The sequence below is a fragment of the Myxine glutinosa genome, chromosome 11 (assembly GCF_964187855.1).
Source record: "Myxine glutinosa chromosome 11, kmMyxGlut1.1, whole genome shotgun sequence".
In the NCBI taxonomy this organism is placed as follows: domain Eukaryota; kingdom Metazoa; phylum Chordata; class Myxini; order Myxiniformes; family Myxinidae; genus Myxine; species Myxine glutinosa.
The window spans coordinates 29,968,192-29,995,630 of record NC_136271.1 but is presented as its reverse complement, the minus strand read 5'-3'; the positions used below and the strand labels follow the sequence as shown (position 1 = coordinate 29,995,630).

Sequence of the window (27,439 nt, the reverse complement as noted above, 5' to 3'; positions counted from 1 at the left end):
ATAGTGTTTCAGATGTTGCAGAAGAGTTCCAAGAAAGGGAAGGATGAGGAGGATGAAAGGTTTGCTGGTGAAGGGATGCGGCACAGTGAGGGGTTGTTTGAGGGGGGGCAGAGGAAAGTAGAAGGTTTGGGGGGGTGGAGGTATGAGATAGAAGGGAGACGAAGTGGGGAGGAGGCAGCTTGGAGGAGGAGGGGGGAGGAGAGAGAATTGGAGAGGAATGGTATGGGGGGAGAATTGAATGGGAGGGATTGGGGGGGAGTTTTGAAGGGGAGGAGTGAGGGGGGAGTTTAGGAGGGGAGGGGCAAGGGGGGAGTTTTGGAGGGAAGGGGAAAGGGGGGAGATCAGGAGTGGAGGGGCAAGGGGGGGGATTAGGAGGGGAGGGGCAAAGGGGAAGTTTAGGAGGGGAAGGGCAAGGGGGGAGTTCAGGAGTGGAGGGGCAAGGGGGGAGTTTAAGAGTGGAGGGGCAAGGGGGAAGTTTCGGAGTGTAGGTGCAAGGGGGGGGATTTGGATGGGAGGGGCAAGAGGGGAGTTTAGAAAGTGGATGATTAATGAAAGACGAACATTGATAACAAATTGGGTTTGTTGTGATTTTCAAGTTAGCAATCCGGTTCAGGATGATGGAGGAGGGATGGAATGAATGTGAATTTAGACCATGTAGTGAGGGAGACGTATAAGATATTGAATTTCTTTTTTTTAAAGTGGAATGAGTTGGAGAGGAAATTGAGAAAAGCCTTTTAAATAGGAAGAAAAACAGCGTGTTGTAATATACCACTGAATAAAAAACAGAAGGGGAAAGGTTAAACATATTTAAAAATATTTAAACAGAACTATGAACAATCTTATATGCACAAAAATACCAACAGGGGGAGAGCCGAGAGGGACCACCACGAGTCACATGAACAGGGCAAACGGTGGATGGCAAGGAGATAATGGGGGTGGGGCGAACAGCACACCTGGACAGAAAATACAGGATGAGACAACAGTACACGTGGAGAAAATAAAATAAATGTTTTTGGTTTTTTTTTTGTTTTTTTTTGGGGGGGGGGGGGGGTGGGGATTTAGAACGTTAGACAGTATTATGTTCGGGGTAGAAGGGAAAAAACCACGAGCCAAGCAAAACACACTTAAGTTAACAAAACACCGACGGGGGTACAACTACAGTACAAGGCCACACACGAGGAGCAGAACACGATTAATTAAATACGAGTTACAGGAAATTCAAACCAAAACCAAACCAAAACAACAAGTATATATATATATGTATTAAACACCCCCCCCCCCCCCTCCCACCACAATACACAATACGGACCAAGTAGAATTTCATGCAATAATCGTTCAGCACATGCAACTCATGCACCCGTAGGTTTTTAAAAGTATCGTGAGGAATTCTGAGCAAAGTTTAAAGAGTCTTTCTGAGACACCAGTGTGTATCATCCAAAAAAACATGCTAATTACATTATTTAGCAATATATTACAATGCCAAGTCTGTCAGATAAGCCTGGTGTTGGCTTAGCGGTTAGGGTGCTGGTTTGGGATCCTAGGATCCTGGGTTTGAATCCCGATCATCGTTGCATTAACACCTGGTGGGTTGACTCAGCCTGTCATCCTTCAGAGGTCGGCAAACTGACTACCAGCTTGCAGGGATGAATGAGCCATTGGGGTATCCTGCGTCACTGGAGACCCATCCAACATTGTGCCCAATAGCCAAGGAAACTGCTGCGGCAGCAGCCCTATGCATCGTCACAGTGCGAAAAGGAATCGTTGTTATCATCATCATCATCATCATCATCATCATCATCATCATCATCATGTATGTCAGAAAATAAGAGGAATAAAATAATTTGACACCATCAAGCAAGGCCTTCCAGTAGCCATGTTGCAATGTTATTTAACGTGAGGAAAGGAACTCTTTATAACACTCTTCATAACCTTAGAAGATGTTATCAATGCAATGGATCAACAAGAGTTATGCCAAGAAGTGGACGTCCCAGGATAACGACTTCCGCTGAGCACGGATACATTCACTTGACCCATTTATGCAATCGTTTTCAAACTGCCCAGAGTACTGCAAACACACTCCATGGACCACTCAGGATAAATGTCAATATCGTATTTTGAGGTTTCCTTGCTGCAGGGATATCCAGGCTCATCGTACTGTTCGGCGTCCAAGACTTGCTTGCGATATATTCAAGCATGTTTGCAGTGGTCAAATCAGCACATCCTCTGTACATGGAGGCAATGGCCCAGTGTTGCGAGTGACAATTCCAGGTTTCTCCTTGAACGGCATGATGGCCATGCACAGATCTAAAGAAGACACAATGAGCGATATGCCCATAGTTTTTGTCTAGTAAGCCTCAAATTTTGGGTGTGGAAGTGTCATGGTGTGGGGTGGTATTTCTGAAACATTTCACACCAACTTGATCCATACCCATGGCAATGTGATGGCAGATCGATGCATCAATGAGATCTTATAGTAACATATGGTTTGCCTCCCTTTTTGTGTGCGCAAAGTCGAGGTTCATGGAGGAGCTAGTACAACATGGTCTTGGAATATCCTTCAACAACATGGAATAATCTTTAAGTACAATAATAGTCCCACTGACAGGGCCATTAGGACAACCAACATTCTGGTTAATGCCAATGTTGATGTCATGACACCCTGGCCTGCCATCTCGCCAGATTTACATCCAATTGAAAATCTCTGGGATATCATTGATCATTGCATTTGAACCTTGCCAAGACTGCCACAGACCCTCGATGACCTGGAACAGGAGCTGAATCGGGTATGGAATGCCATTCCCCAGGCTCACATTCAAGTGTTCATACGGTAAATGCAACGACGGTGTAATGCAGATTGCTGCCGGAGGTGGACATATCCCATATTGAGATTGTTATTTCCACATTGGAAAGTTTTGAGGAAAATATAGAAGAGGATGAAAAGGTTTAATATGTAAAAAAAGAGGGGAAACACAGCCATTCGTTAAGTTGAGTTAACAAGACTCCAATGGTCGAGGAAGATCTGTAGCATGGAGTTGGTGTTTTCCTTTGAACTTCTCCAAAGGTTTTATGAGGTCCCAATCTTCTGAAGGAATGACAAAACAAGCTATTCACAGCAGCCAGGGCAACGTACTCTTGCGAAAACAAGCCTTGAGTGCTGCATGCCAAATAGCATCATCGCATCATAGTTCAATGAGAACATGGATTATTGAGTCACATCAATCTCAATAATCCATGTTCTCATTGATCTACAACCTTTTAATCAGCGCGCAAAAAGTTGAATCGATAGCGCATCAATCGTGAACATCTACTGGGTGTTCTTTGAATTTGAATAGTTTTGGATGCTATTCACTTTGCCTGTTTCCTCTGTCCGTACTGTATGTACATCATTATTGAATTACACGGTATTGTTTAACATCCACATCTGTAAAAGACCTAATTTATGATATTGATAGGCAGTTTACATATTTGAAGGTTCATGAAACTGTCCAGGACTGATGTGATCAGGTGAAAAATCAGGTCATCTTTATTTCCCTGCATCACACTTGTGATGAAATATGTCTGGACAGTGCACTGTAACACCGTTTAATCGAATGCACTGTACACGCATCCCTTCTCCGAACATGCTTGTGGCAATAAATATTTACTTATCACATTCCATGAGATCCTTGTTCATATTGGGTTAACGCCACTCAGCTCATCTCAAGTTTAGTCAGGTTCACGATGTTTTTTCCTTCAAAATTTTGGTAGATTAGCAAAACTATACATTTTTGGAATATTCAGAGCATGAGGAATCCAAAAATTAATGTTTACATTTGCGTAGACACCTTTGCGAAAATGACACTCAGGACAGTGATGATCTGTAAAAGGATATTCCTGAACGGTATAGACCTCGTAGATCCTGTGTATAGGACTTATAGTTCAATCTGATACTAACAAGGCTGCTTTCTTGCTTTATAAACCCATACCTATAACTTCAAAGGACTTGCAATATCATGTATTATGTAATACAGTTATATCACAAATATAAAGACAATGGTTTTCAATCACCTTTGTTTGTTGCTTTTCTATAATCCTGAGCACTATTTTGAGGCCTTTATTGGATTCCTTGACCCAGAAAACATAGGATTAGCATATTTAATTAAGTTTCTAGGTTGACTAGAAGCCGAGATAGCGCAAAATATGTATTTTATGGCGGCCATTTTGAAAATCAAAAATGGCGGCCATGCAGGTGTCTGTGCAAATGTCAACATTGATTTCCGGATTCTCCATGCTCTGATGATTCTAAAAATGTACAGGTTTTGTAATCTCCCAAATTTTTGAATGAAATTATATTTGTTAACATGGTGAACCTGACTAGTTGCTTCATTCAGTCAAATGTGGAGGGAGTAATTATGGGTAAATTAAAAAGAGATTTAAATTTTGTCACAACCTAACATCATTGCAGTTACCTTCCCAAACCCCCCACTTCCTTTTCTCCCTTCACTCCGACCTGAACATTTCTACATTCCTTGCATATCAATTGCTTGCTCGTTACCTCCACCACCTCCACCACCTCGCTCGTTACCTCCACCACCATAGGTGGTGTTGTTTCTGTTCTTGTTGCTTTCGAATTGCACTGGAGCATGGACAAGCTATTTTTCTGTTGCAGGACTAACCTTTTGAAACGAAAAGCAAACTTGCAGAGCATTGTTGCCTACCCTCATAAATGTTCTGACTATACAACAACAACAACAACAACAACAACAACAACAACAACAACATCATCATCATCATCATCATCATCATCATCATCATCATCATCATCATCATCATCATCATCATCATCATGCATGTCACTATCACAACGTTGCCACAGCCACGAGAGATCGCCATGCTGTCCTTTCAGTCGCCAATCTGATAGCCTCACCCCTAACAGTCCCAGGTAGCTGTGTAGCTGTCGTATAATGGTATACAGGCAGTCCCTGGGTTACGAACGCCCGACTTACGAACGCCCGTACTTACGTACCGACCTCCGTAAAGCCTATTATTTAAAAAATAGTTTTTGGTTTTTTTTGTTTTTTTTTGATGTATACAGAATCGAGGCTCGTGAAAGAGCTAACATTTATCACACAGAAAAAAAATCAAACAGACACACAAAGTATATAATAAGGGGAGCGTTAGACAAGAGAAATATGAGAAAAGCTCTGTTCAAGCCACCCTTGATGTTTACTTTAAGAAAATGACCAGCACCAGGTCCATCCTCTCCAGCACCAGGTCCATCCCCTCCAACACCAGGCCCATCATCTCGGAGAGATATATCAAGGTATGATCGTTTCAAGGTTTGCAAGATATCAATTGGAATGAGAGTATGTGTTAACCTTTAATCATTATCTTTTTTTTTCTATCTAAACAGGTTAAGAAATGTTTATTTCATGTTTTTTATACCTATAGATGTTTTAGGTAAAATATATACTATATACTAAGACAAACATTTGACTAATTGACACCAGATGTGAACCGTATGTAACTGTTCCGACTTACATACAAATTCGACTTACAGACACACTTAAAAACGGAACTTGTTCGTAACCCGGGGACTGCCTGTACAGTGTTTCCATCTTGTGCGAGGGCACTTCCAGTCATTCGTAGGGTCAGTGAATAACAATATTGCTGCATAATTGTCTCGATATCGATATAGATGGCTAAACCATCGGAGCTGTATGTGTTTATTGCTGTGGCTTCTGTGTTAACTGTACAATTTGGCGGACTGCTTGATGAGTGAGCTGGTCCTACTATCGGATTCTCAGGATATGTCTCACTGCTCACATATCAAAACCATTGATGTGTGTGTGTGTTTATCATAGGCATGCATGTCCAGGTCTCACAGCCAGAGCAGAAATCGACATTATCAGAGCTCTGAACAGTCACAGCTTCAGTCATTGGTTTTTCAGGAGACTTACAGAGATTGCGGACAATGAGGCTAGTATTGACTGAGCAAGGGAAGCACGATGACAAATCTCTGGCATGGAGTCTCTGAATGAATGAAATGAATGAATGATCGTTTTAAGGCCATTTTTCCACGCTAGAGCGGGGGTTAGCCTTGCGGGCCCCATGACAATCATGGTTCCCTGTTTTGAGGCAATGTTTTTATGGCCGGATGCCCTTCCTGACGCCAACCCTTGGTCACGCTCTTTACGATGCGCAGGGATACGGTGTACCTATTCTAAATCGGGGTACACACCGTGATCATTCATCCCAGCAAGCTGGTACTCAATTTGCCGACCTCGGAAGGATGACAGGCTGAGTCAACCCCCCTGGCGTTAATTCAGCGATCGACCGGGATTCGAACCCAGGATCCTAGGATCCCAAGCCGGCACCCTAACTGCTAAGCCAACACCAGGTTGAGTCTCTAATAGAGGTTATTCTAGAACCAAGATATTCAAATTCAATCACTGTGTGTTTACTGAGTGATTGACGTCTACAGCTCTTGGCGGAGGTAGTGTTTCATGTCCAATTTCCTGAATCTTGGTCTTGGGCCAGCTCACTTTGAGCTCTCGAGTGAAGCATGCCTGCTGAATTCCCAGCTGTGCGTTGGCAATAAGTGTGCCTACTGATTCAGCAATGGTGACGGTGGCTGGGGGGAAGAGTGTCGGTGCCAGCATATCACCTTGCCAAACTCTGACATTTCAATTTAAAGAAGTCCAATAAGTCTCCTCTAACACGGATACAGCTTTTGGTATTGGTATAGAGATCCCAAATGAGCCCAACAGTCCTTGGTAACAAAAGTCACAGACAGTCATGATTTAAAGTCGAAGGCCTTGATAGCTACATAGGCTGCAAATGTGGGCTGAGCAAACTCTTAGCTTTTGTCCAATCTGACCCAAGGAGAAGATTTGTTAGATTTTTGATTTATGTCGTGTGAAAGAGGCCTTTCGTTTTCTCCTCCTTCTGTCTAGCATGTTTTGAACTCTGTTTATGAGTATCCAGGCAAATACTTTGGCTACAACTGACAGGCTCTTGTAGTTGCTGTACTCTATTTGATTTCCTTTCTGTTTCCAGAAGTAGAGAACGATACCCTGTAACCACTGTTTTGGTAAAGTTTCTTGGTCCCGGATATCACCAAATAATGCATGGAATCTGGAGATAGTGGCATGGTTGGCATTTTTCAATAGCTCAGGTGAGATTCCACATATTCCTGGAGCCTTCCTATGCTTGAGCCTTTGGATGACACATTCAATCTCTGCATGTGTTGGAGATTCAGTGTAGATATATTTGTCGGGTATACGTGCTCTGGCAAGGGAAGTGAGTTTGTCTAGTGGGTTGAGTGGATGGAGAAAAGAAGGTTGGAACTGTACTCCTGCCATCTCTGGAGTTGAGCAGACATCTCACGTATGACGTTTCTATTCTATTGGATGGAACATGGGGTGCAGGTGATTCTGCTTGAGTTTTTTTTAACAACGCTAAACATCTGTTGGTTGTTTCCAGTGGCTGCCCCTTACTTGGCTGCTTCTACTCAGCCTTAAAGAAACACATCTTTGTCTCTACTGACAGGTCTACACTTCTCTCCTTGAAACCCCTTCCAGTTTGGTTGGTCAGATATTCTGGCTTTCCTGCATTCTTCTATCAGTACAAGAGTCTCATTGGAGATCCACTCTGAACATCTATGCTCTCTGACCCCAACTACAGCTTTAGCAGAATCTGCGCTGTGCATAAGTTGTTCCAGTTTGATTCAACATCAACAATAATTTCTGGATTTGATGCCAGGTGAGTGGACATCTCTTAATGGTAGAACTCCTGTAGTTGCTTTGAGCACTGTTTCTCAACCTCAAAATGCTTGCGGTATTGGAGGTGAGATATTGACTTCTCTTCTAATAGGCGAAGGCCAACTGTGGCTAATAACAAGGAAGTGATAGTCAGCACTTCCAAAGTCAACACTTCTGCAAACTTTAGTATTTGTCAGCACTTCTGCAAACTCTAGTATTTGTCACTGCAGTTTTACGAGTGTTCAGGATGTGATCTATTTCCTTTCTTGCCATGCCACCTTTACTGTACCAGGTGTTATGGTGAATGTTCTTTATTTTGAAGTAGGAGCCACATATTCGGAGCCTGACGGCAAGACAAATCTATAAGTCGGTCTCAATTGTTATTTCTATTTTGTGTCACATGCGGTCCGAATACTGATGCACAGCCAGATCTATCAGTGCCTACCCCAGTATTAAAGTCACCATGGATGAATATGAGATCTCGACTTGGGTTGTTGAGTAATGAGTGGAGTGTGGTGTAAAATTACTCCTTCTCATCAGGTTGTACTCTGTTAGTTGGAGCATAACCTCAATAACTGTGAGGTTGCCATATCTGTGCCTGAACCTCGCTGTGATGAGTCTACTGTTGATTGGGGACCAGGTCATGAGTGTGCTCTTGTCATTGTGGTGCATACTGATAGTAACTCCTTTCCTGTGTAAATTGTCGTCGCAGCCTGAATAAATGTATGCATGTATGTATGCATGTAAGTCTGTTGGCTGCTAAAATACCACTTCCGGTCCACTGAACTTGTTACTTTTAGTCGCTCCAATTCTCAGGACATGAGCATAGCTGCTCCAGAGGACATCGTAGATCAAGTGTTCCATGTAGAGAGTCATTTGACGAGTCCATAAGTTGAGGGCATTTCCTGGTCATATATCCAGATTAGATGCTCCGTTTCTCTCTTTGTCTTTCTTTTGGGGGATTTTTCTCACCTGAATGTCTCCCGAAGCCTGCACAGAAAAGGTCAGCTGATGGGGCCTCCATATGATGGGGTTAGCTCCAAGGAAGAACTTACCGACACACCAGGTAATTCCTCTATGTAATCTGGAAGGTCATAATCCAAAAGGTCAGAGCCTGGTTCCTCACAGAGATAGTTATTGGTCTGCACCATGAAGAGGTGGGGACGATTTCTGTGTCTCATGAGAATCAGCAGGTTACTTAAGTGAACTTTTCACCGCAGATGGCTAGTTGAAGCCAACACTGCAGGTAACAGTGCCAAGCCAAAGACACACCTTGTAGACCTCTGCCTATATGCTCGTAGTAATTGTAGGTCACTAACAAATTGGCCAATGATAAAAAAGAAAATTTATTCCCAGCTATGGTTGTAAATAAGAAAAATTGTTTCATAATTCCAAAGTTATTAAATGAGTCCTAAAAAAAGTTTGCTTATTTGTTTATTACCCCACTCATGTGAACCCCTTTGATATGACACTCCAAATTGAGCTCAGGTGCATCCAATTTCCTTTGATCATCCTTGAGATGTCTGTACAACTTCTTTGGAGTCCATCTGTAGACAATAAAATTGATTGGACATTGGACATGATTTAGAAAGAAACACACATTTCTATGCAAGGTCCCACAGTTGACAGTGCATGTGAGAGCGGAAACTCTACCCTGAATACCAAGGAAATGTCCGTGTAACTCCGATATAGAATTGTGAGGAGGCATAGCTCTGGGGAAGGGTATAAAACAGTTTCTAGACTGTTGAAAGTTCCCAAGAGCACAGTGAGCTCCATCATTAGGAAATGGAAAGAATATGGAACTACCCAGACTCTTCCTAGAGCTGACTGTCCGACCAAAATGAGCAACCGAGCAAGAAGGATCTTGGTCATGGAGGTGACCAAGAAACCAATGACCAATCTGACAGAACTACAGAGTTCCTTGGCTGAGACGGAAGAACCTGCCGGAAGGCCAACAGTCTCTGCAGCACTTCACAAATCTAGGCTTTATCGGAGAGTGGCCAGATGGAAGCCACTCCTGAGAAAAAGGCACATGACAGGATGCCTGGAGTTTGCAAAAAGGCATGTGAAAGACTGAGAGCATGAGGCAAAAGACTCTGTGGTCTGATAAGATGAACTTTGAACTCTTTGGCCTGAATGCAAACGGCTACCTCTGGCGGAAACTGAGCACAGCTCATCACCTATCTAACGCCATTTCTACTGCAAAGTATGGTGGTGGCAGCATCATGCTATGGGGATGCCTTTCAGCGGCAGGGACTGGTGACTTGTAATGATGGAAGGAAAAATGAATGGAGCCAAATACAGGCAAATCCTTGAGGAGAACCTGCTTCAGAGTGCAAAAGACCTAAGACTCCAGCGAAGATTTACGCTGCAAGAGGACAATGACCCCAAGCATACAACCAAAGCAACGATGGAATTGTTTCAGAACAAGAACATGAAAGTCCGTGAGTGTCCCAGCCAAAGCACAGACTTGAATCCCATTGAGAATCTGTGGAAAGACATGATAATCTGAAGAAAGACTTGAAGATTGACAGAAGATAAACATCCAACTTGACAGAGCTTGAGCAAATGTGCAAGGAAGAATGGGAGAAACTCCCCAAATCCAAATTTGCAAAGCTGATACAGACATACACAAGAAGACTCGGAGCTGTAATCGCTTCCAAAGGCGCTTCTATGAAGTATTAACTCAGGGGGTTGAATACTTATGTAAATTAGATATTTCTGTATTTCATTTTAAAGTATTTCTAAAAAAAAAAATCCACTTTGACATTATGGGGTATTGTATGAAGATCAGTGACAAAAACAATCTCAATTGAATCTGTTGGAAAGTCAGGCTGTAACCGAACAAAATGTGAAAACGTCAAGGGGTGTCAATACTTTCTGAAGGCACTGTTGTTGTTGTTTCATATGCAGCCTGTGGCCGCTGGTTTGCATCGTTTTTCTGGAAGCGCGTTTCTGCCATTGATGCAGTGCCCCAATTACTAGTGAGCTGGTACTCAATTTACCTGCTGGCATTAAATCAACGATCGACTGGGATTCAAACTCAGGATCCTAGGATCCCAAGCTCTGAAGGCACTGCACGCACACACACACACACACACACACACACACACACACACACACACACACACACACACACACACACACACACACACACACACACAGAGGTACTGAACTTTGAAAACTTTGTTATATGGGAGTTCTTTGTAAAGATGTTCATCTGAAACATATTCAGCATGTTTTTTTTAATACTTGTGAAAATAAAACAGAACCGTGTAACATTTAAACAGTGTAGCCAGAACAATCGGTTAAGTTTGATGATAACATCTTTACAGTTTTTTGAAGTACGGAACGTATTCCTTTATCGTTTTTTGTTTTTTTTTCTTGCTGGGACTGCTTTCCCATTTCACCTTTTACAGTTTGTTCTTAATCCCTGAACAATTTTGAATATGTAGCATGCAATATATGTGAAGTTAAGGCAAACCTCTGTAGTGTTTCTAAAGTCCATTCACTGAGATTATTCGAGGTCTCTATCGTTTACTTTCCCCTTCACATTGGGGTTTTGATTCCCAAAGCATTTCCCTGCTTACCTTTATTTACACAATACGGCCTCTTACGTTTTCATCGCTAAATAGAGGAAAACATTTGTGCTGCCTTAGCAGTACTTGCCTAAGAACTATTTGATGCAAGTCCTTTCAAGGGGATGACATAGTCACAAACATAGATAGTTTCTTATAATAACTACAGTATTGCAAAATGTATGGTAAATACACGCGCAGCAAAATAACACGATGCAGCATGTATGTGCTATTATACCATTGTAGCATCACCAACTATTCTGTTGTTCTGAGCAGTAAACACCAACTATTCTGTTGTTTTGAGCAGTAAACACCAACTATTCCGTTGTTTTGAGCAGTAAACACCAGCTATTCTGTTGTTTTGAGCAGTAAACACCAGCTATTCCGTTGTTTTGAGCAGTAAACACCAACTATTCTGTTGTTTTGAGCAGTAAACACCAACTATTCCGTTGTTTTGAGCAGTAAACACCAGCTATTCTGTTGTTTTGAGCAGTAAACACCAGCTATTCTGTTGTTTTGAGCAGTAAACACCAACTATTCCGTTGTTTTGAGCAGTAAACACCAGCTATTCCGTTGTTTTGAGCAGTAAACACCAAATATTCCGTTGTTTTGAGCAGTAAACACCAACTATTCCGTTGTTTTGAGCAGTAAACACCAACTATTCCGTTGTTTTGAGCAGTAAACACCAACTATTCCGTTGTTTTGAGCAGTAAACACCAAATATTCCGTTGTTTTGAGCAGTAAACACCAACTATTCCGTTGTTTTGAGCAGTAAACACCAGCTATTCTGTTGTTTTGAGCAGTAAACACCAGCTATTCTGTTGTTTTGAGCAGTAAACACCAACTATTCCGTTGTTTTGAGCAGTAAACACCAGCTATTCCGTTGTTTTGAGCAGTAAACACCAAATATTCCGTTGTTTTGAGCAGAAAACACCAACTATTCCGTTGTTTTGAGCAGTAAACACCAAATATTCCGTTGTTTTGAGCAGTAAACACCAGCTATTCCGTTGTTTTGAGCAGTAAACACCAAATATTCCGTTGTTTTGAGCAGTAAACACCAGCTATTCCGTTGTTTTGAGCAGTAAACACCAAATATTCCGTTGTTTTGAGCAGTAAACACCAACTATTCCGTTGTTTTAAGCAGTAAACACCAGCTATTCCGTTGTTTTGAGCAGTAAACACAAACTATTCCGTTGTTTTGAGCAGTAAACACCAACTATTCCGTTGTTTTGAACAGTAAACACCAACTATTCCATTGTTTTGAGCAGTAAACACCAACTATTCCGTTGTTTTGAGCAGTAAACACCAGCTATTCCGTTGTTTTGAGCAGTAAACACCAACTATTCCGTTGTTTTGAACAGTAAACACCAGCTATTCCGTTGTTTTGAGCAGTAAACCCCAGCTATTCCGTTGTTTTGCACCAACTATTCCGTTGTTTTGAACAGTAAACACCAACTATTCCGTTGTTTTGAGCAGTAAACACCAACTATTCCGTTGTTTTGAGCAGTAAACACCAGCTATTCCGTTGTTTTGAGCAGTAAACACCAACTATTCCGTTGTTTTGAACAGTAAACACCAGCTATTCCGTTGTTTTGAGCAGTAAACACCAGCTATTCCGTTGTTTTGAGCAGTAAACACCAGCTATTCCGTTGTTTTGAGCAGTAAACACCAACTATTCCGTTGTTTTGAGCAGTAAACACCAACTATTCCATTGTTTTGAGCAGTAAACACCAACTATTCCGTTGTTTAGAGCAGTAAACACCAACTATTCCGTTGTTTAGAGCAGTAAACACAAACTATTCCGTTGTTTTGAGCAGTAAACACCAACTATTCCGTTGTTTTGAGCAGTAAACACCAGCTATTCCGTTGTTTTGAGCAGTAAACACCAGCTATTCTGTTGTTTTGAGCAGTAAACACCAGCTATTCTGTTGTTTTGGGCAGTAAACACCAGCTATTCCAAGTATTTTTTTCTATATGGTCTGTGGTTCATGGAAGAGCTGGAACACAAATCACACACACACACACACACTGATGAATACGTGAGACAACACCATACCTGACTTCAGAAATACACCCAATTGCCATTCAATTTGTTGGAAGTGACATAACTTATTGGGGTGCTCTTGCAACCAGCAACATCATCTTATGGCACATTCTAAACAGTGCATTTTAGGAGGAAATTCCTCTTCCCCATGGATGCGAATTGCGAACCTATGAGGTTTATCCGTGCTCTATCCTTTTAAATGCAGAGCATCAAACAAAGCAGCAGCATGTATCATTTTTATAGTCTTTTGTATGATTCGGCTGGGTCAGGTTCAAACCGCCACCCTCCCAGACTCAGAACTGATGCTCTAATCATTACGCCACTGAGTCTGGTGTAGAAATAGATGTATATGAGTAATCAACATTGGGTAGATGGTGTTGCACGCATATAGACATTGGGTGATTGCAGAGAGGTATGCACAGCCAGAAGTATTCCAATGGGCTGAAAGGGCTTCATAAGAACAATGAACCATGAGGAATGGACTTCTTGACATGCACAGCAACACCATGTCCTGAACGGAGGCAGGCTGTGTCAAAATTGAAGAGTGAATAAAGAGGAATCGCAGAAATTGTGTGAAAGGAGCATTTCTGTCAAACATACAATATCTGGAGGTCGAACAGTAACCTGAATGGATAGATCGGTAAACTCTGGGGCGGGAAGGGGGTGAAGGATGAGATTGGGTTGGGCTGTGGGGTTGGGTGCATTGTGTGGGTGGTGGGGCATACGGTGGAAGGAGCAGGGATGCATGATGGCTGCCGTAGGACATGTCGTGAGGGCTGTGGGGTGTGCAGTGGTGATGGCAGGGTGTGTGCGAGGAGACAAGTATCCTCTTGTTGATCCACAATTCTGTCAAATGAAGACAGACATTGCTACCAGGTTGAGAAGAAGGGTCATTAAAAGCATGGAGTAAAGTAGTGCTATAAGATCAGGACGATGGGCCAGAATGAGCCGGTTTGCACATCAGTCGGAATTGTTATATAAATTGTGTGAGGAAGAGGTCAAGTTGTTTGTTTCGAAGAGTAAAGGGAGATTAATCATTTAATAATGGAAATTAAAAGCTTTGATTAAAATAAGCAAATTACTTATTTAAGTAGCACGGAAGAAAGGAAGTAGTATTGATAAGAAAATGCACAAAGAATGAACATGGGAAGGAGTTAGCAGACAGGATGAAGTAGTATGTATTTTTTTGTGTAAAACCATTCCCTGTGTGACAACCTAAAGAAAATTGATGCAAAATAGCAGCACAAGCAACACAGATCTAGAAAGATCCTTTCTTCGCGTAGTATTGACAATCATTCCAAAATTCGTTTTCAGCGTAGATACAGATATAGATTATTAGCACCCGTTGGACTTAGTCCGATACAAGGGCTTATATGGATTGGGTCTCGTCCGTACATCTGTGGGTCGATGCGTCTGCAACCATATCTCGGAGAGGTATTGACCGATTTTGTTCATACTTGGCACAAAGGAAATACATGACGGTATACATATGCACATGATTTTGTTTCACGATGCGATCAAAGACATCCGACTGGCGGCCATTTTAGTTGTAAAAAAAAAACCCGATGTTGAACACGTCCTCAACCATTTATTTGACAATCATTTACCGATGTTGTTCAAACTTGGCAAAAGCACAGCACATGACGGCATACACGTGCACCTCACTTTATTTTGTGATCTGTTAAAAGATGGCCGACTGGTAGACTGGCGGCCGTTTTAGTTGTAAAAAACCCGATATTGACCACGTCCTCAACCATTTCTCGGGCATGCATTTATCAATCTTGTTCAAACTTTGCACACAGAAAATAAATGATGAGTTACATATGTACGCCATTGTTTTTCGAGATCAGATCCAAGATGGCCGACTGGCGGCCATTTTGTTACTTTAACGTGTCCCCAACTATTTCTCGATGTGCATGGACCGATTTTGTTCAAACCTGGCACAAGCACAATACATGAGAATATACTCATGCAGAATATTTTGTTTTGTAATCAGACCAACGATGTCCGACTGAAGGCTTTTAACTCTATACAGCAAAATTACTAAAACCATGGGGGCTATGACATTTATGTATTTTTCTCCTTGTTCCACATCAAAGCAATGATATTGGCTACACTGACTCTTCCTTGCTCCCCCCCCCCCCCGCCCCTCCCCCTCCTAGGGGTTTCTAAAGTTCAGTCACTTGTGGGACTTTCCTATCTACTGTGTATGAAGCCCATTGAAAGTTTGGCAACATGTGATTTATTTTGTGTTTTAATATATATTTCAGGACTTTTAGTATATGGTTTAAATAGACGATGGCTTGGGTATAACTTCAAGATGTTTCATTTAGTCTTCGCTAAGATTTGCTCTTGATGTATTGCATGTAAAAGCTGTGGCTATATTTATTATTCTACTTTGGTTCAAACAGCTTTCCAAGGAACGGGAACGACTCGCAGCTATGATGGCTCACCTGCACATGCGCCCAACAGAACCAAAACCTTCGCCACAGCCGGTGAATATACTCACATCAAAGTTGGTGCAATCTCCCTGATAAACTTAATCTCAAAGTTGGTTTCGATTTAAATTATTTATTTATTTTTGTGCTGCAGAGTGATTAGTTTGGTGTTTGCGTTGGATGATGTGTTGCATAATGCTTTGATGTTATGTACCTTGTAAAAGGTATTTGTTAAAGTACCCTTGATGTTATGTGGTGTTACACATTATACAATTCAAGCCAATAGTCCTACAATTTAAGAGCATTTTGTCTTAGTGATTATATACCTGAAAGTAGCAACAACAACAGCAACAACATCTAGAACGGTACTCAGTAGAGAGCATACCTCCGCCAGATCAACAGTTTACGTTTTGTATCCCAGAGTGTCCTGGTGTTGGCTTAGCGGTTAGGGTGCCGGCTTGGGATCCTAGGATCCTGGGTTCAAATCCCTGTCGATCGCTGAATTAACGCCAGTGGGGTTGACTCAGCCTGTCATCCTTCCAAGATCGGCAAATTGAGTACCAGCTTCCTGGGATGAATGATCACGGTGTGTACCCCGATTTAGAATAGGTACACCGTATCGCTGCGCATCCTAAGAACGTGACCAAGGGTTGGCGTCAGGAAGGGCATCCGGCCATAAAAACATTGCCTCAAACAGGGAACCATGATTGTCATGGGGCCCGCAAGGCTAACCCCTGCTCTAGCGGGGGAAATGGCCTTAAAACGATCATTCATTCATTCATTCATTCATCCCAGAGTAGATGGCGTCAGGAAGGGCATCCGGCCATAAAAAAACATTGCCTCAAACAGGGAACCATGATTGTCATGGGGCCCGCAAGGCTAACCCCTGCTCTAGCGGGGAAAAATGGCCTTAAAACGATCATTCATTCATTCATTCATCCCAGAGTAGATCAGAAAATCACAATACAGAATCACATTTAATCAAAATCATCCGTCCATAACCTTTTGAGATATCCTGCTTTGTATCGTTTTTGTCCCTATCTCCCAATGGTGAAGAATCACTTAAAAAATTATACTAGCCGGATCCGGATCCGGATCTTCACCAAAATTGAATCGATTCTTCCTTGTCACACTCACAACGTCTCCACCAAGTTTCGTCCAAATCCATCCATACATTTTTGAGATTTCCTGCTATGTGTTGGTTTTAGCCCTATCTGCTTTTTTCTTATTATTTCTGATAAATGATTATTTCTCTGCTTTTTCTCACACTGATACATCTATTTTATTTATAAGAGGAAAGTTGACAATACAAATGTTGGGGGTGGAAAGAGATGGGTTTGGGGTGTGGTTATAATAATGAGTTCCCTTATAGGGATCTTCAATGTAGGAGGAGGCCATTAGGGTCATAACAACTGTGCAATGGCTGCCAACCAATGGAAGTTTGTCCATGCTCTATACTTTTTAAATGCTAAGCCTCAAGCAAAGAAACAATCATTTTGAAAGAATTTAGTGTGACTCAGCCAGGGTTCAAACTGCTGACCTCCCAGATTCAGTGTGGAATCATTATGCTACCTTGTCTGGCAAAGGTAATCAGAATTTGTATTCAAGAGGGATCTGTGAAGTTTCCAATCCAGAATACTCTCGATGGCAAATCCTCCCTTTCTGGACTTGATGATGACAAACTTCCCTGCAAATGTCTCCTGCTCTTCCTCTGCTCCAATTGGTTCTTCTGGGCATATGCTTCTGAGAGAGCTGCGTCAAAGCCCGCAAGTCTGACAGTTAACTCAAGACAGATCGGCAGGGACTGCAAGCAACCATCTCACTAAAGCACTGGTCTCCTATATCTACTGCGCCTGATATTAACTCAGCCTGGGAATTCTTCCACAGAAACCTCTCATGCAGAGATTCATCCAATCTCGTCTTCAGTTATCCTATCTATCCTCCAGATCATGGTACACTGAATCCTGTGGTGAGGCAGTTGCTCTAAAACAACTTGCCTTCTCTTCCTGGAAAGCAAACTGTACTGAAGGTGCTCTCGGTGTATTCCAAATACTCCGCAACAAGGGATTAAGATGCCAACCCCTTTAGTAAACCCACAGAAGAGCCCTGAGTCTGCCTGCCAAGTTTGAATGACATCAGATGAACTAGATTAGGATCAAGTAAAATACCAAATACAGCATTGCAGCCATCAGGAGGACCCGGAAGAGGTAAAGATAAAGTCATCAGGAGGAAAGTTAGTGAAAAAAAATCACAAATAATTTGTGGTTCTTAGTCCTTGTGGATCTAAGTAGGTTTCTGACGAGGTCCACATTTGGGTCGCTACTTCCCCTTTGAACTGTGATGCTGCTGTTACTGTGGCTTCTAAAAGCCTTATTTGACGAGGCAGATGCATTCGTCTGTGAGCAGATGCACATTGGGTGGCACACACTTAAGCCTGTGCCTATGTAATTTGTAACACCATTCCCGAATGCAAATTAAACCTTTGACTGTTTGTGTTGACGTAACCATTGTGCTTGCGTGACAGACAACACATGCTCATTAAAGTCTGTGTGCCAGTGGCTCTGATGAGACATGGATTTTATACACCACATCAGCTAAAGGGTGAATTTTGCTATATATATCCATCGTTAGGTGGGCTTCTTCCCAGTTGGGGGCTAATAATGATATTTTTACTGGGCCAAGAACAGTAGAAAAGTCCCACAATACTGTCATTTTAACCTCCCTCAAGTACAAGTAGCTATAAGTTCAAGGCTGGTGCATTTATAAACTGAAGGTTCTGCCATGGATGATCTGCAATATCTCCCGTAGTACCCAACAAATGCCAACATGCAATACCAAGGGTATTGGGCCATACACCCAAACTTTAAACTAACTCTCCCAACCTGCATGTGCATATATTTATTTAATGCTGCAAAACATCTTGTGCCTTATGATCTGTCTTACTGCCCCACGTTAGACAGAAACTGTGTAATTTTTTGGATTTGAAATTTGGGTCTTTTGGGATTTGGGTCTTTTTTGAAAATGATGTGATGAGAATTTTTTGGAAGTTTTTTTATTTGGGGTATTTTTGAGATTTCCAGGATGGCTGCACAGTGCACACCTCAACTCTTTTTTTTCTCGCTTGTTACGTCTATGGGACCATCTTCCGGAGACTGTTCTGTCTCACCGTTCCCACCAGGACTTAAAGCAAACAGTGTACCACCATTTCTTGCCATCCCCAATTCTGACCAAAACAACAACAACAGGCATTTTAAGGCCATTTTCCCTGCAAGAGCGGGGGCCAGCCTTGCGGTCCCCATGACAATCTTCTCCAAATTGGCATGGTTCTATTTTTGAGGCAATGTTTTTATGGCCGGATGCCCTTCCTGACGCCAACCCTTTGAGTCGCCTCTTACGACATGCAGGGATATGGTGTACCTATTCTAAACCGGGGTTTAGAATACGCCACGTACCCAATCTAAACCCGCCACGTACCCAATTCTGACCCATGATCTTTATTACCCCCAATTTTTCCCTCACCTCTTTTTTTTTCATATTCGTTCATTCTCTTGATGTTTGTCCCACTATCAGTTCTACCTTGCTCTTCCATGAGCCTCGCTCCTTAAAAAAAAAAAAAAAAACTTTTAAACCATCAGCTTGAGATCCACTTTTTATTTAAGGAGGAATTGTTCCAAAAAATTCTACCTTCTACCAATATTTGATGGAAAGTGTTAGCGACAGTTACACTTTATTACAAATCAAATTAATTGGTGCGAATTTATGACCTGCATATTTTCCTGTTGTCCCAATACTCACAAGGTATTATTATACGCATGCGCAAAAATCCACGAAAAGAGTTTTTTTCCCCCATCCTGTTGCTTGCTCAAAGCAGGCGGTGGTTCAGAAAGCATTTTAGTATTCACGAGATCGCTTTGTTCCACAACTTTTCATCTTCATTGCTGTGAAAACATTAAGGCCTTATTAAAACTACTGCAGAAGCAATCAGTGACCTCTGCTTATTCCCATAACTGGCAGTTTAGAAGCTATTTATTCTCAAACAGCGAGGAGTAAATATGTCACTGATGAAATCACCATACTCTTTACAAAGTGCACTCGCCTTTGAGATGCAGGCCTGGCCAGAGAGCTTCACAAGAAGAGGGACCTTTTTTTTTTTTTACTTCCTGCCTGCTTTCACACTCCACCCATCCTCCACATCAAATGTGCCTCCGTGCATTCATAATTTTCACCGATAATGATCACCGTCGCTAACAGACCTTACATCGCTCCCCACAAATGTGACATTTCCGAGCAATCGCTTAACCCGTCCACCGGTGTGAAAGTGACGGCCAAGATATTGCTCTTCATCTCTCCGCCCTGTGCTCTCCTCCTAATTGGATGGTCCAAAGGACCCTCTGGCTAATTTTCCAATTAAAATGAGTTTTGCATGAGGTGGCTGGCGGGCTTCGAGAGTGAGTGTTGGGGCTTCGGTGTTGTGGGCTCGAAGGAGGAGGGGGAGTTGGAGCAGGTAGGTTTGGGAGGGGTGGAATGCGCTGCAGCTGTGGCTTGTTGGATGGATGACTAAGGTGCTGTTTGGAGCTGCAGAATATGGAGAATATGGAGAAAGGTGAAAGTGGATTTTAAGAAATTCTGATGCAATGGCAGCACTCAGCAGTTAGAATATTTACTGCGGTTCAATCTGCTGTCCCGGTGGTAGAATTGGGAGAAGAGGCCAGTGTGACATTTTCCACCCGATTGGAGACTCACAAGGGATCAATTGCATTTTAGGAAGAGCACTGCAATCTTCTCAAAGCCTTTGATTTCATGCTTCACATGTGCGAAAATACAGGGATCATTTCATTAAGTTGTCATTGACATCTTGATCATTTTTGTTTTACAGCAAGTTGATGCTATAAACATACATTAAAGTATAAAACATAAACCAATTAAAAATAGGAATAAGCTCGATATCATGTGGTCTCTGTTTTTAAATATCCTGAAGGTTTCATTGATTATGATCACGCTTCTTAAGTCAGTCCGCACATCACCTCAGCAGATAAAATGCAGTAATTACCTCCGCCACCAAAGGTGGATGGAGGTTATGTTTTCACCCGTCTGTTTGTCTGTCCGTTTGTCCGTTTTTTTGTGAACAAGATTTCTCAAAAAGTTGGGGACGTATTCGGACGAAATTTGGCAGAGATGTAGCGCATGTGACGAAATGATTCGATTTTGGTGTAGATCCGGATTCGGATCCGGCTACTAGAATTTTAAAAGTGATTCTTCACCATTGGGAGATAGGGCCAAAAACGATACATAGCAGGATATCTCAAAAAGTTGTGGACGGTTTTGGACGAAACTTGGTGGACCGGTTGGATGTCTGACAAGGACAAATAGATGCGATTTTGGTGAAGATCTGAATATGGATTGGGATATGAGCATTATTTAATTTTGTAAGTGATTCTTCACCCTTGGGAGATAGGGCTAAAAACGATACATAGCAGGATATCTCAGAAAGTTATGGATGGACTTGAGACGAAACTTGTTGGACAGGTTGTGTGTGTGACAAGGAAGTGTCTTCAATTTTGGTGAAGATCTGGATCCGGATCCAGCTAGTAGAATTTTTAAAGTGATTCTTCACCATTGAGTGATATGGCAAACCAGGTGGAGGTATGCTCCCTACTGAAGGTATACTTTCTACTGAGTGCTGTTCTAGTTTCCATCTGTGTTCTGTGTTCTGTCTCTGTCTCTGTCTCTGTCTCTGTCTCTGTCTCTCTCTCTCTCTCTCTCTCTTCTTTAATTAATTTCTTACTTTATACCTCTCTCTCTCTGTCCCTCTCTTTCTCATTGCCATTTTCCTCTGATTTCAATGGCGATGCCAATATTTGGATCATGAAGTGCAATGTATATAAGATTCAGCTTTTTGATCTTCTTTGTTCACTGCTTGCCCTCTCATGCTGGCAGCTCAACTTAGTGTCGGCAGTTACATTGTCCAAGAGCTGTGCACTGACGGATGGCACGTCGCGACTGCAGGCGGCACAAGGGCTGCCTCAGACCCCCAGCACCCCTACACCAGCCCCAACGGCACTCACCTCAAACCCTTTGGGTCCATTGGTATCTAACATGGGACATGCCTCACATCCTCCTCCTTTCCCACCTATTCTCACGCCAACTGCGGGGGTGCAGACACATCCTCATACTGCAGGACTAACGCCCATTCGCCGTCGTCACTCCGACAAATACAGCATCCCCGTTGGCGCCGGTAGGTTCATCATATTTGAAAACTGGCATGAAATAATGCACAAACTCTTTTATTGAGCAAACAAGGTCAACTGTATCTTGAGTAACAAATCCAGTGTGTTTGTTATCAATGTACTAATGGATAAACATTTTAAATCATGAAAGACTTTCACTCTGTGCTGGTACTGTGTCATATAAAAGTAAATATTTAGGAAATTAGTAAAATAAAACCTTTCATTTTTCTGAAGCCCTATTCCCATCATTTACTTGTGTCTCATTTCGACAATTGCAAAATGATGCGATGAAACCCAAAAAATAAATCTTTAAAAAGATTGAATATTTCATTGTTATAGAATATCCTGATATTTAATTAAATTAAAACATGTAATATTTACTCTTTATTGAAGCATTGTTCATAAAGCATTGTGCATTATTTTATTGTTGTTTATTGTTGTGCAATTGTTGGTTTTCACTTTTTGCTTCTTGTTTTATTTGCCTTTGCCAAGAAACTTCCGTCGTGTTCAATATACAGGCCTAACAAAATGTTAAATAACGATGTTAGTAGCTAAGGCAGATTTAAGCAATTGGGAAACATATTTTTTCAAGATTACAGCAAAAACCAGAAGAAAGAAGTATATTTTCAATGATTTTGCTTCATCATTTTTGCCTTTAAGCTTGTCTTTGTGCAAAATGAGAGTACAATTGACTTTCCAATGACTGAAACACACTGTTCAATGGCCTTTAGGGAAAATACGATGTGTTTGGGTTCTTCACTGCTATTGTGAATAAAGGCTAAACACAAGTACCCTTATGGTATGATGTCTACAGGCAAGGTCTCTATGGGGTTTTGAATGGAAGTTTCCACTTTCCTTTCCCTCCCATGTTCAGTGCACGCTCTTGTGCTGTCTACAGTTCATTTGGAAATCAGAAGTCAAGATGTGAAAGTGTTGCCACTGGGTGGAAGCCAGTGCAAGACCTTGCCCCAAAGTCTTGAGCAAGGCTGTGCTTTTCCAACACATCCTTGAATCTCTTTTGTCATTGTTACCCTACACCCTCCATCCTCCATGGTTCTTTGTTCTGCATTGCCTATAGAAACTTGCCAGGTCAAGCTCTGGGAATTTAACTGCAGCAGCAGAAAAAAATATAATAAAGGATAAAAACTTTCTGGTTCTGAGCGCAGATGGCAAACTTTATTTTTTACTATATATTGTCTGTTCCACTTTTTTTTCCAGAAAGCATTTCTGCGTATCCAAAACTTTATTTTCTTCAAGCTATCCTTGATTAGTCTCCAGAGATTTGAAAGCGGAAAATATTTAATAAAAAATGGGAGTGAAGGAAACCCATGAGGCAGAATGGTTACACGCAGAAGTGAATGACATCAGTGTAGCTGCAATTGCACAGCAAAGATGTACATTGAGAGTGACAACTCACCTTTAAGACATTCTCCCAAAACAGCACGCACCCCACTTCTTGGTGGCAATTCTCACATCTCGCAAACGTATGCAGGGATAATTTTTTTAATGTAATTCCTCAATTTTCACGATATCCTAGCCACCACCCATTCTCTGCACAACCCACTCACTGATTTTAGTTTCGCAATTTTGAAACGTGTGGAGTACATCTTTGCTTTGGATGCACGTTGGCGTTTTGTAAAGTTATTCTTTGCTATTCATACTATCCACGAATAATCACTGCTACTTTGAAGTGAAACTTTGTAAGCATTTTGATTTTGCTTTTATTAAATGTGCTGCATGTTGTAGATGCATAGTTATGGTTAGGTAACTTTACCTAATCATACCTTAAGTAATGACAATTTACTCACGGTGAATTTGTTGGGCATAATACGTGTTTATGCATTTACGTTTTCTTTATGCATTAAACAATGTGGATATGCAAAAAAAAGTACTTGTTATATTAACATAGCAGCATATAATCTTTTGTGACTTTATTTTCTAGACCTTGCGCAGAACTATGAGTTCTATACAAATGCTGAAGTCAGGCCACCATTCACCTACGCTGCACTGATACGACAGGTAAGCAGACAACATCGCCGTCAATCTTCTCTTTTTTTTCCTTCCTTTTGCTGTTGTAATGTATGAAAACTTTTTGTAGCATTGATTCACACAATTATTTTGTCTTGCGTATAGAAACAACATAAATGCTGACACAAAGACAATCAATAGATCATACACATCTGTCTATTATTCGGAAGCAGGCAAAAAGAGATTTGTTAACAAGCACAACATAATACTGTTCATGTTTGTGGTGTCATATGTTGATGCACTTTTCCTGTCTTGTAACCACAAGTGCTTGGACAAGGGCAAATACTATTTGTTCCCCCTGTGGTGGAGATTTTGTGAGTTTTGGGGCAACACTATTACACAGCCAATACTATATATGTGTATATATGTATATATATATATATATATATATATATATATATATATATATATATATATATATATATATATATATATATATATATAATTATATATATATATACTGTATATACATACACTCACATTCGGAGTCTGCCTAGCAGGCATGTAAGACATCGGCCATTATAAAGCTTGCAGTGTTAGTGTGAGAAATTTCTGAGGATATCCTGAAGATTCAATAGCTCAGTGGGCTGTCACCGCGTAAGTGAGGTTCTTGGGTTCGAATCCCGGGTTGAGTCAGAATTTATTCAAACTAGCCCCGCAAAGGAATTTATCCCTGTTTGTTCTATACTAGGGCATTGCCCGTACTATATCTATATCTAAAATTATATCCCCCCCCTCTATTTACATGCAATGGTTTGGTCCAAAGCGAACGGCTTGCGAGTACGGTGACAATCCCCCCCCCCCTCTATTTACATGCAATGGTTTGGTCCAAAGCGAACGGCTTCCGGAGTTTGGTAAAGAAATCGCCATCGCGTGCACAAACGCGCAGGAAAGCGAATGAATCGCAAATTCGGTTTTATTAGTTTTAAAACATAGTTTAACGCCAACATAGTTTGCAAACGTGAAATAAATGAATACGCTCTCAAATGTGCCATCCGAGGCAGAGTGTGTCCGCCACGTTCGGCACACGCGATCGTTCGCTGCTCTCTGATTGGTTGAATCGTTTTTTGGACATAGCTCGGTAAGTAATTGTCCGATTAATATGAAACCTTGAAAAGGCACATCCTCGGGTCCCCAGCAATATACCTGGCAAGTTTAAAGTATATCGGACCCGTGGTTGTCGAGAAACAGCGGTCACAGACAAACGTACAGACGTACAGACAGACAGACAGAGATTACTGGAATTATAGATAGATATATATATATATATATATATATATATATATATATATATATATATATATATATATATATATATATATATATATATGTGTATGTATGTATGTATGTATATCCTCACAGCCTCACCACCACAATGTATATCCTCACCACCACAATAATTTATTCCTCACCACCACAATAATTTATTCCTCACCACCACGAAAATAGAAGCCTGTTATGAAGGCAGAAATAGAAGCCTATTATCTATTGGCCTGAAGACGCCTGCTGTGAAGCGGGTGAAATGTCGCCTCAGACCGGGTCTGTTCTTGCTTATTTGCTCAAATTTGCAGAGTAGATCTAGTTTTACTTTATGGATGGAAGCTCCCCTCTTTCTCAAAAAAAACAAAAACATATATATATATATATATATATATATATATATATATATATATATATATATATATATATATATATATATATATATATATATATATATATATATACAGTCGTGGCCAAAAAATATTGGCACCCTTGCGCTTTTTTCAAAGAACTCACAATTTTCTCCAAAAATAAGTTGAAATTGACAAAAGTATTTGGTCTCCACAATTCTTTATTTCACTGTTAATATTACAAAACCTTTGTTTTTGATTCAGAACTTAATATATCCTTTTAAATCAGAAAATAAAAATAAATGGCATTGACAAAATTATTGACACCCTCGACTTAATATTTGGCAGCACAGTCTTTGGACAAAATAACTGCAGTCAAGCGCTTCCTCTAGCCATGGATGAGCTTCCTCCACCTCTCTACCCACAGTTTGGCCCACTCTTCTTGTGCAAACTGCTCTAGTTCTCCCAGATTTGAAGGGTGCCTTCTCCCAACTGCTGTTTTCAGATCTCCCCACAGGTATGCAATGGGATTTAGATCTGGACTCATTGCTGGCGACTTCAGAACAGTCCAGCGTTTTGCCTTGAACCATTCCTGGGTGCTTTTTGAAGTGTGTTTGGGGTCATTGTCCTGTTGCAACACCCAAGACATTCGACGATGACCCAGCTTTCTGACGCTAGGTTGAAAATTGCGCTCCAAAATGCCTTGGTAGTCTCCTGATTTAATGATGCCATGCACACATTCAAGGCACCCAGTGCCAGAGGCAGCACAGCAACCCCAAACCATCACTGAACCTCCTCCATGTTTGACTGTAGGGAAGGTGTTCTTTTCTTTGAAGGCTTCATTTTGTTTTCTGTAAACATAGAGATGATGTGCTTTACAAAAGAGCTCTAATTTGGTCTTGTCTGTCCACAGGACATTGTCCCAGAATGATTTTATCTTGTTCAGGTGTGTTTTGGAAAATTCCTGTCGGGCTTTCTTAGCAGTGGGTTCCTCCTGGGTCTCCCACCATAGAACCCCCTTTCATTGAGTTGGCGACGGATGGTGCGAGTTGAAACTGTTGTACCTTGTGTCTGAAGGTCAGCTTGAATCTGTTTGGCAGTTGATCGAGGTGCTTTCTCCACCATTCGAACAATCCTTCGCTGCAATCTTCAATCAAGCTTTCTCTTGCGGCCGTCCAGGGAGGTTGGCTACAAGTGCCATGGGCCTTAAACTTCCTGATAGCATTTCGTACGGTGGACACAGGAACATCAATATTTCTGAAGATGGACGTGTAGCCTTGAGACTGTCCGTGCTTGGCTACAATCTTGTGTCTGACCTCCTCAGACAATTCTCTTGTTTTCTTTCTTTTGTCTATGCTCGTTGCGGAGCACACAGTGACACAAAACAGCAGAATGACTCCTTTTCTCTATTCAAACTGGTTGAATGAGTGGTTTTTATATTTCAGGCACCTGCAACTCACCACAGGTGAATTCAATTCCAAAGTAAAGGAGAATCACCTGCTTGAAATATAATTATTTCTAACAATTTCTAAAATGTGCCAATAATATTTTCCGGGCCATTTTAGGATATCTGTGGGGAATAAGCTAAGTTTAGTAATTTTTTAAGCTTTTTTTGTTTTGTTCCACTGCAAACCAAAGAAATACATATGTTGATTCCAAAAGATTTTTTAATCTCAAGAATTTTCTGGAAGAAATGGTGCATTGTTGAAAAAAGTGCAAGGGTGCCAATATTTTTTGCCACCACTGTAAATATATATATATTATATATATAT

At 41.3% G+C, this 27,439-nt stretch overlaps 1 protein-coding gene across 1 annotated transcript in view; it reads left to right on the top strand.

Moving 5' to 3' along the window:
- The window catches only part of LOC137436536 (forkhead box protein P1), a 581,222-nt gene that overhangs the window by 331,971 nt on the left and 221,812 nt on the right, over positions 1-27,439 (top strand). The window contains exons 10-12 of the mRNA XM_078786516.1: positions 15,776-15,859; positions 21,740-22,037; positions 23,972-24,048. Coding sequence (XP_078642642.1) covers positions 15,776-15,859; positions 21,740-22,037; positions 23,972-24,048 — 459 coding nt within the window. The remainder of the gene's footprint in view (positions 1-15,775; positions 15,860-21,739; positions 22,038-23,971; positions 24,049-27,439) is intronic.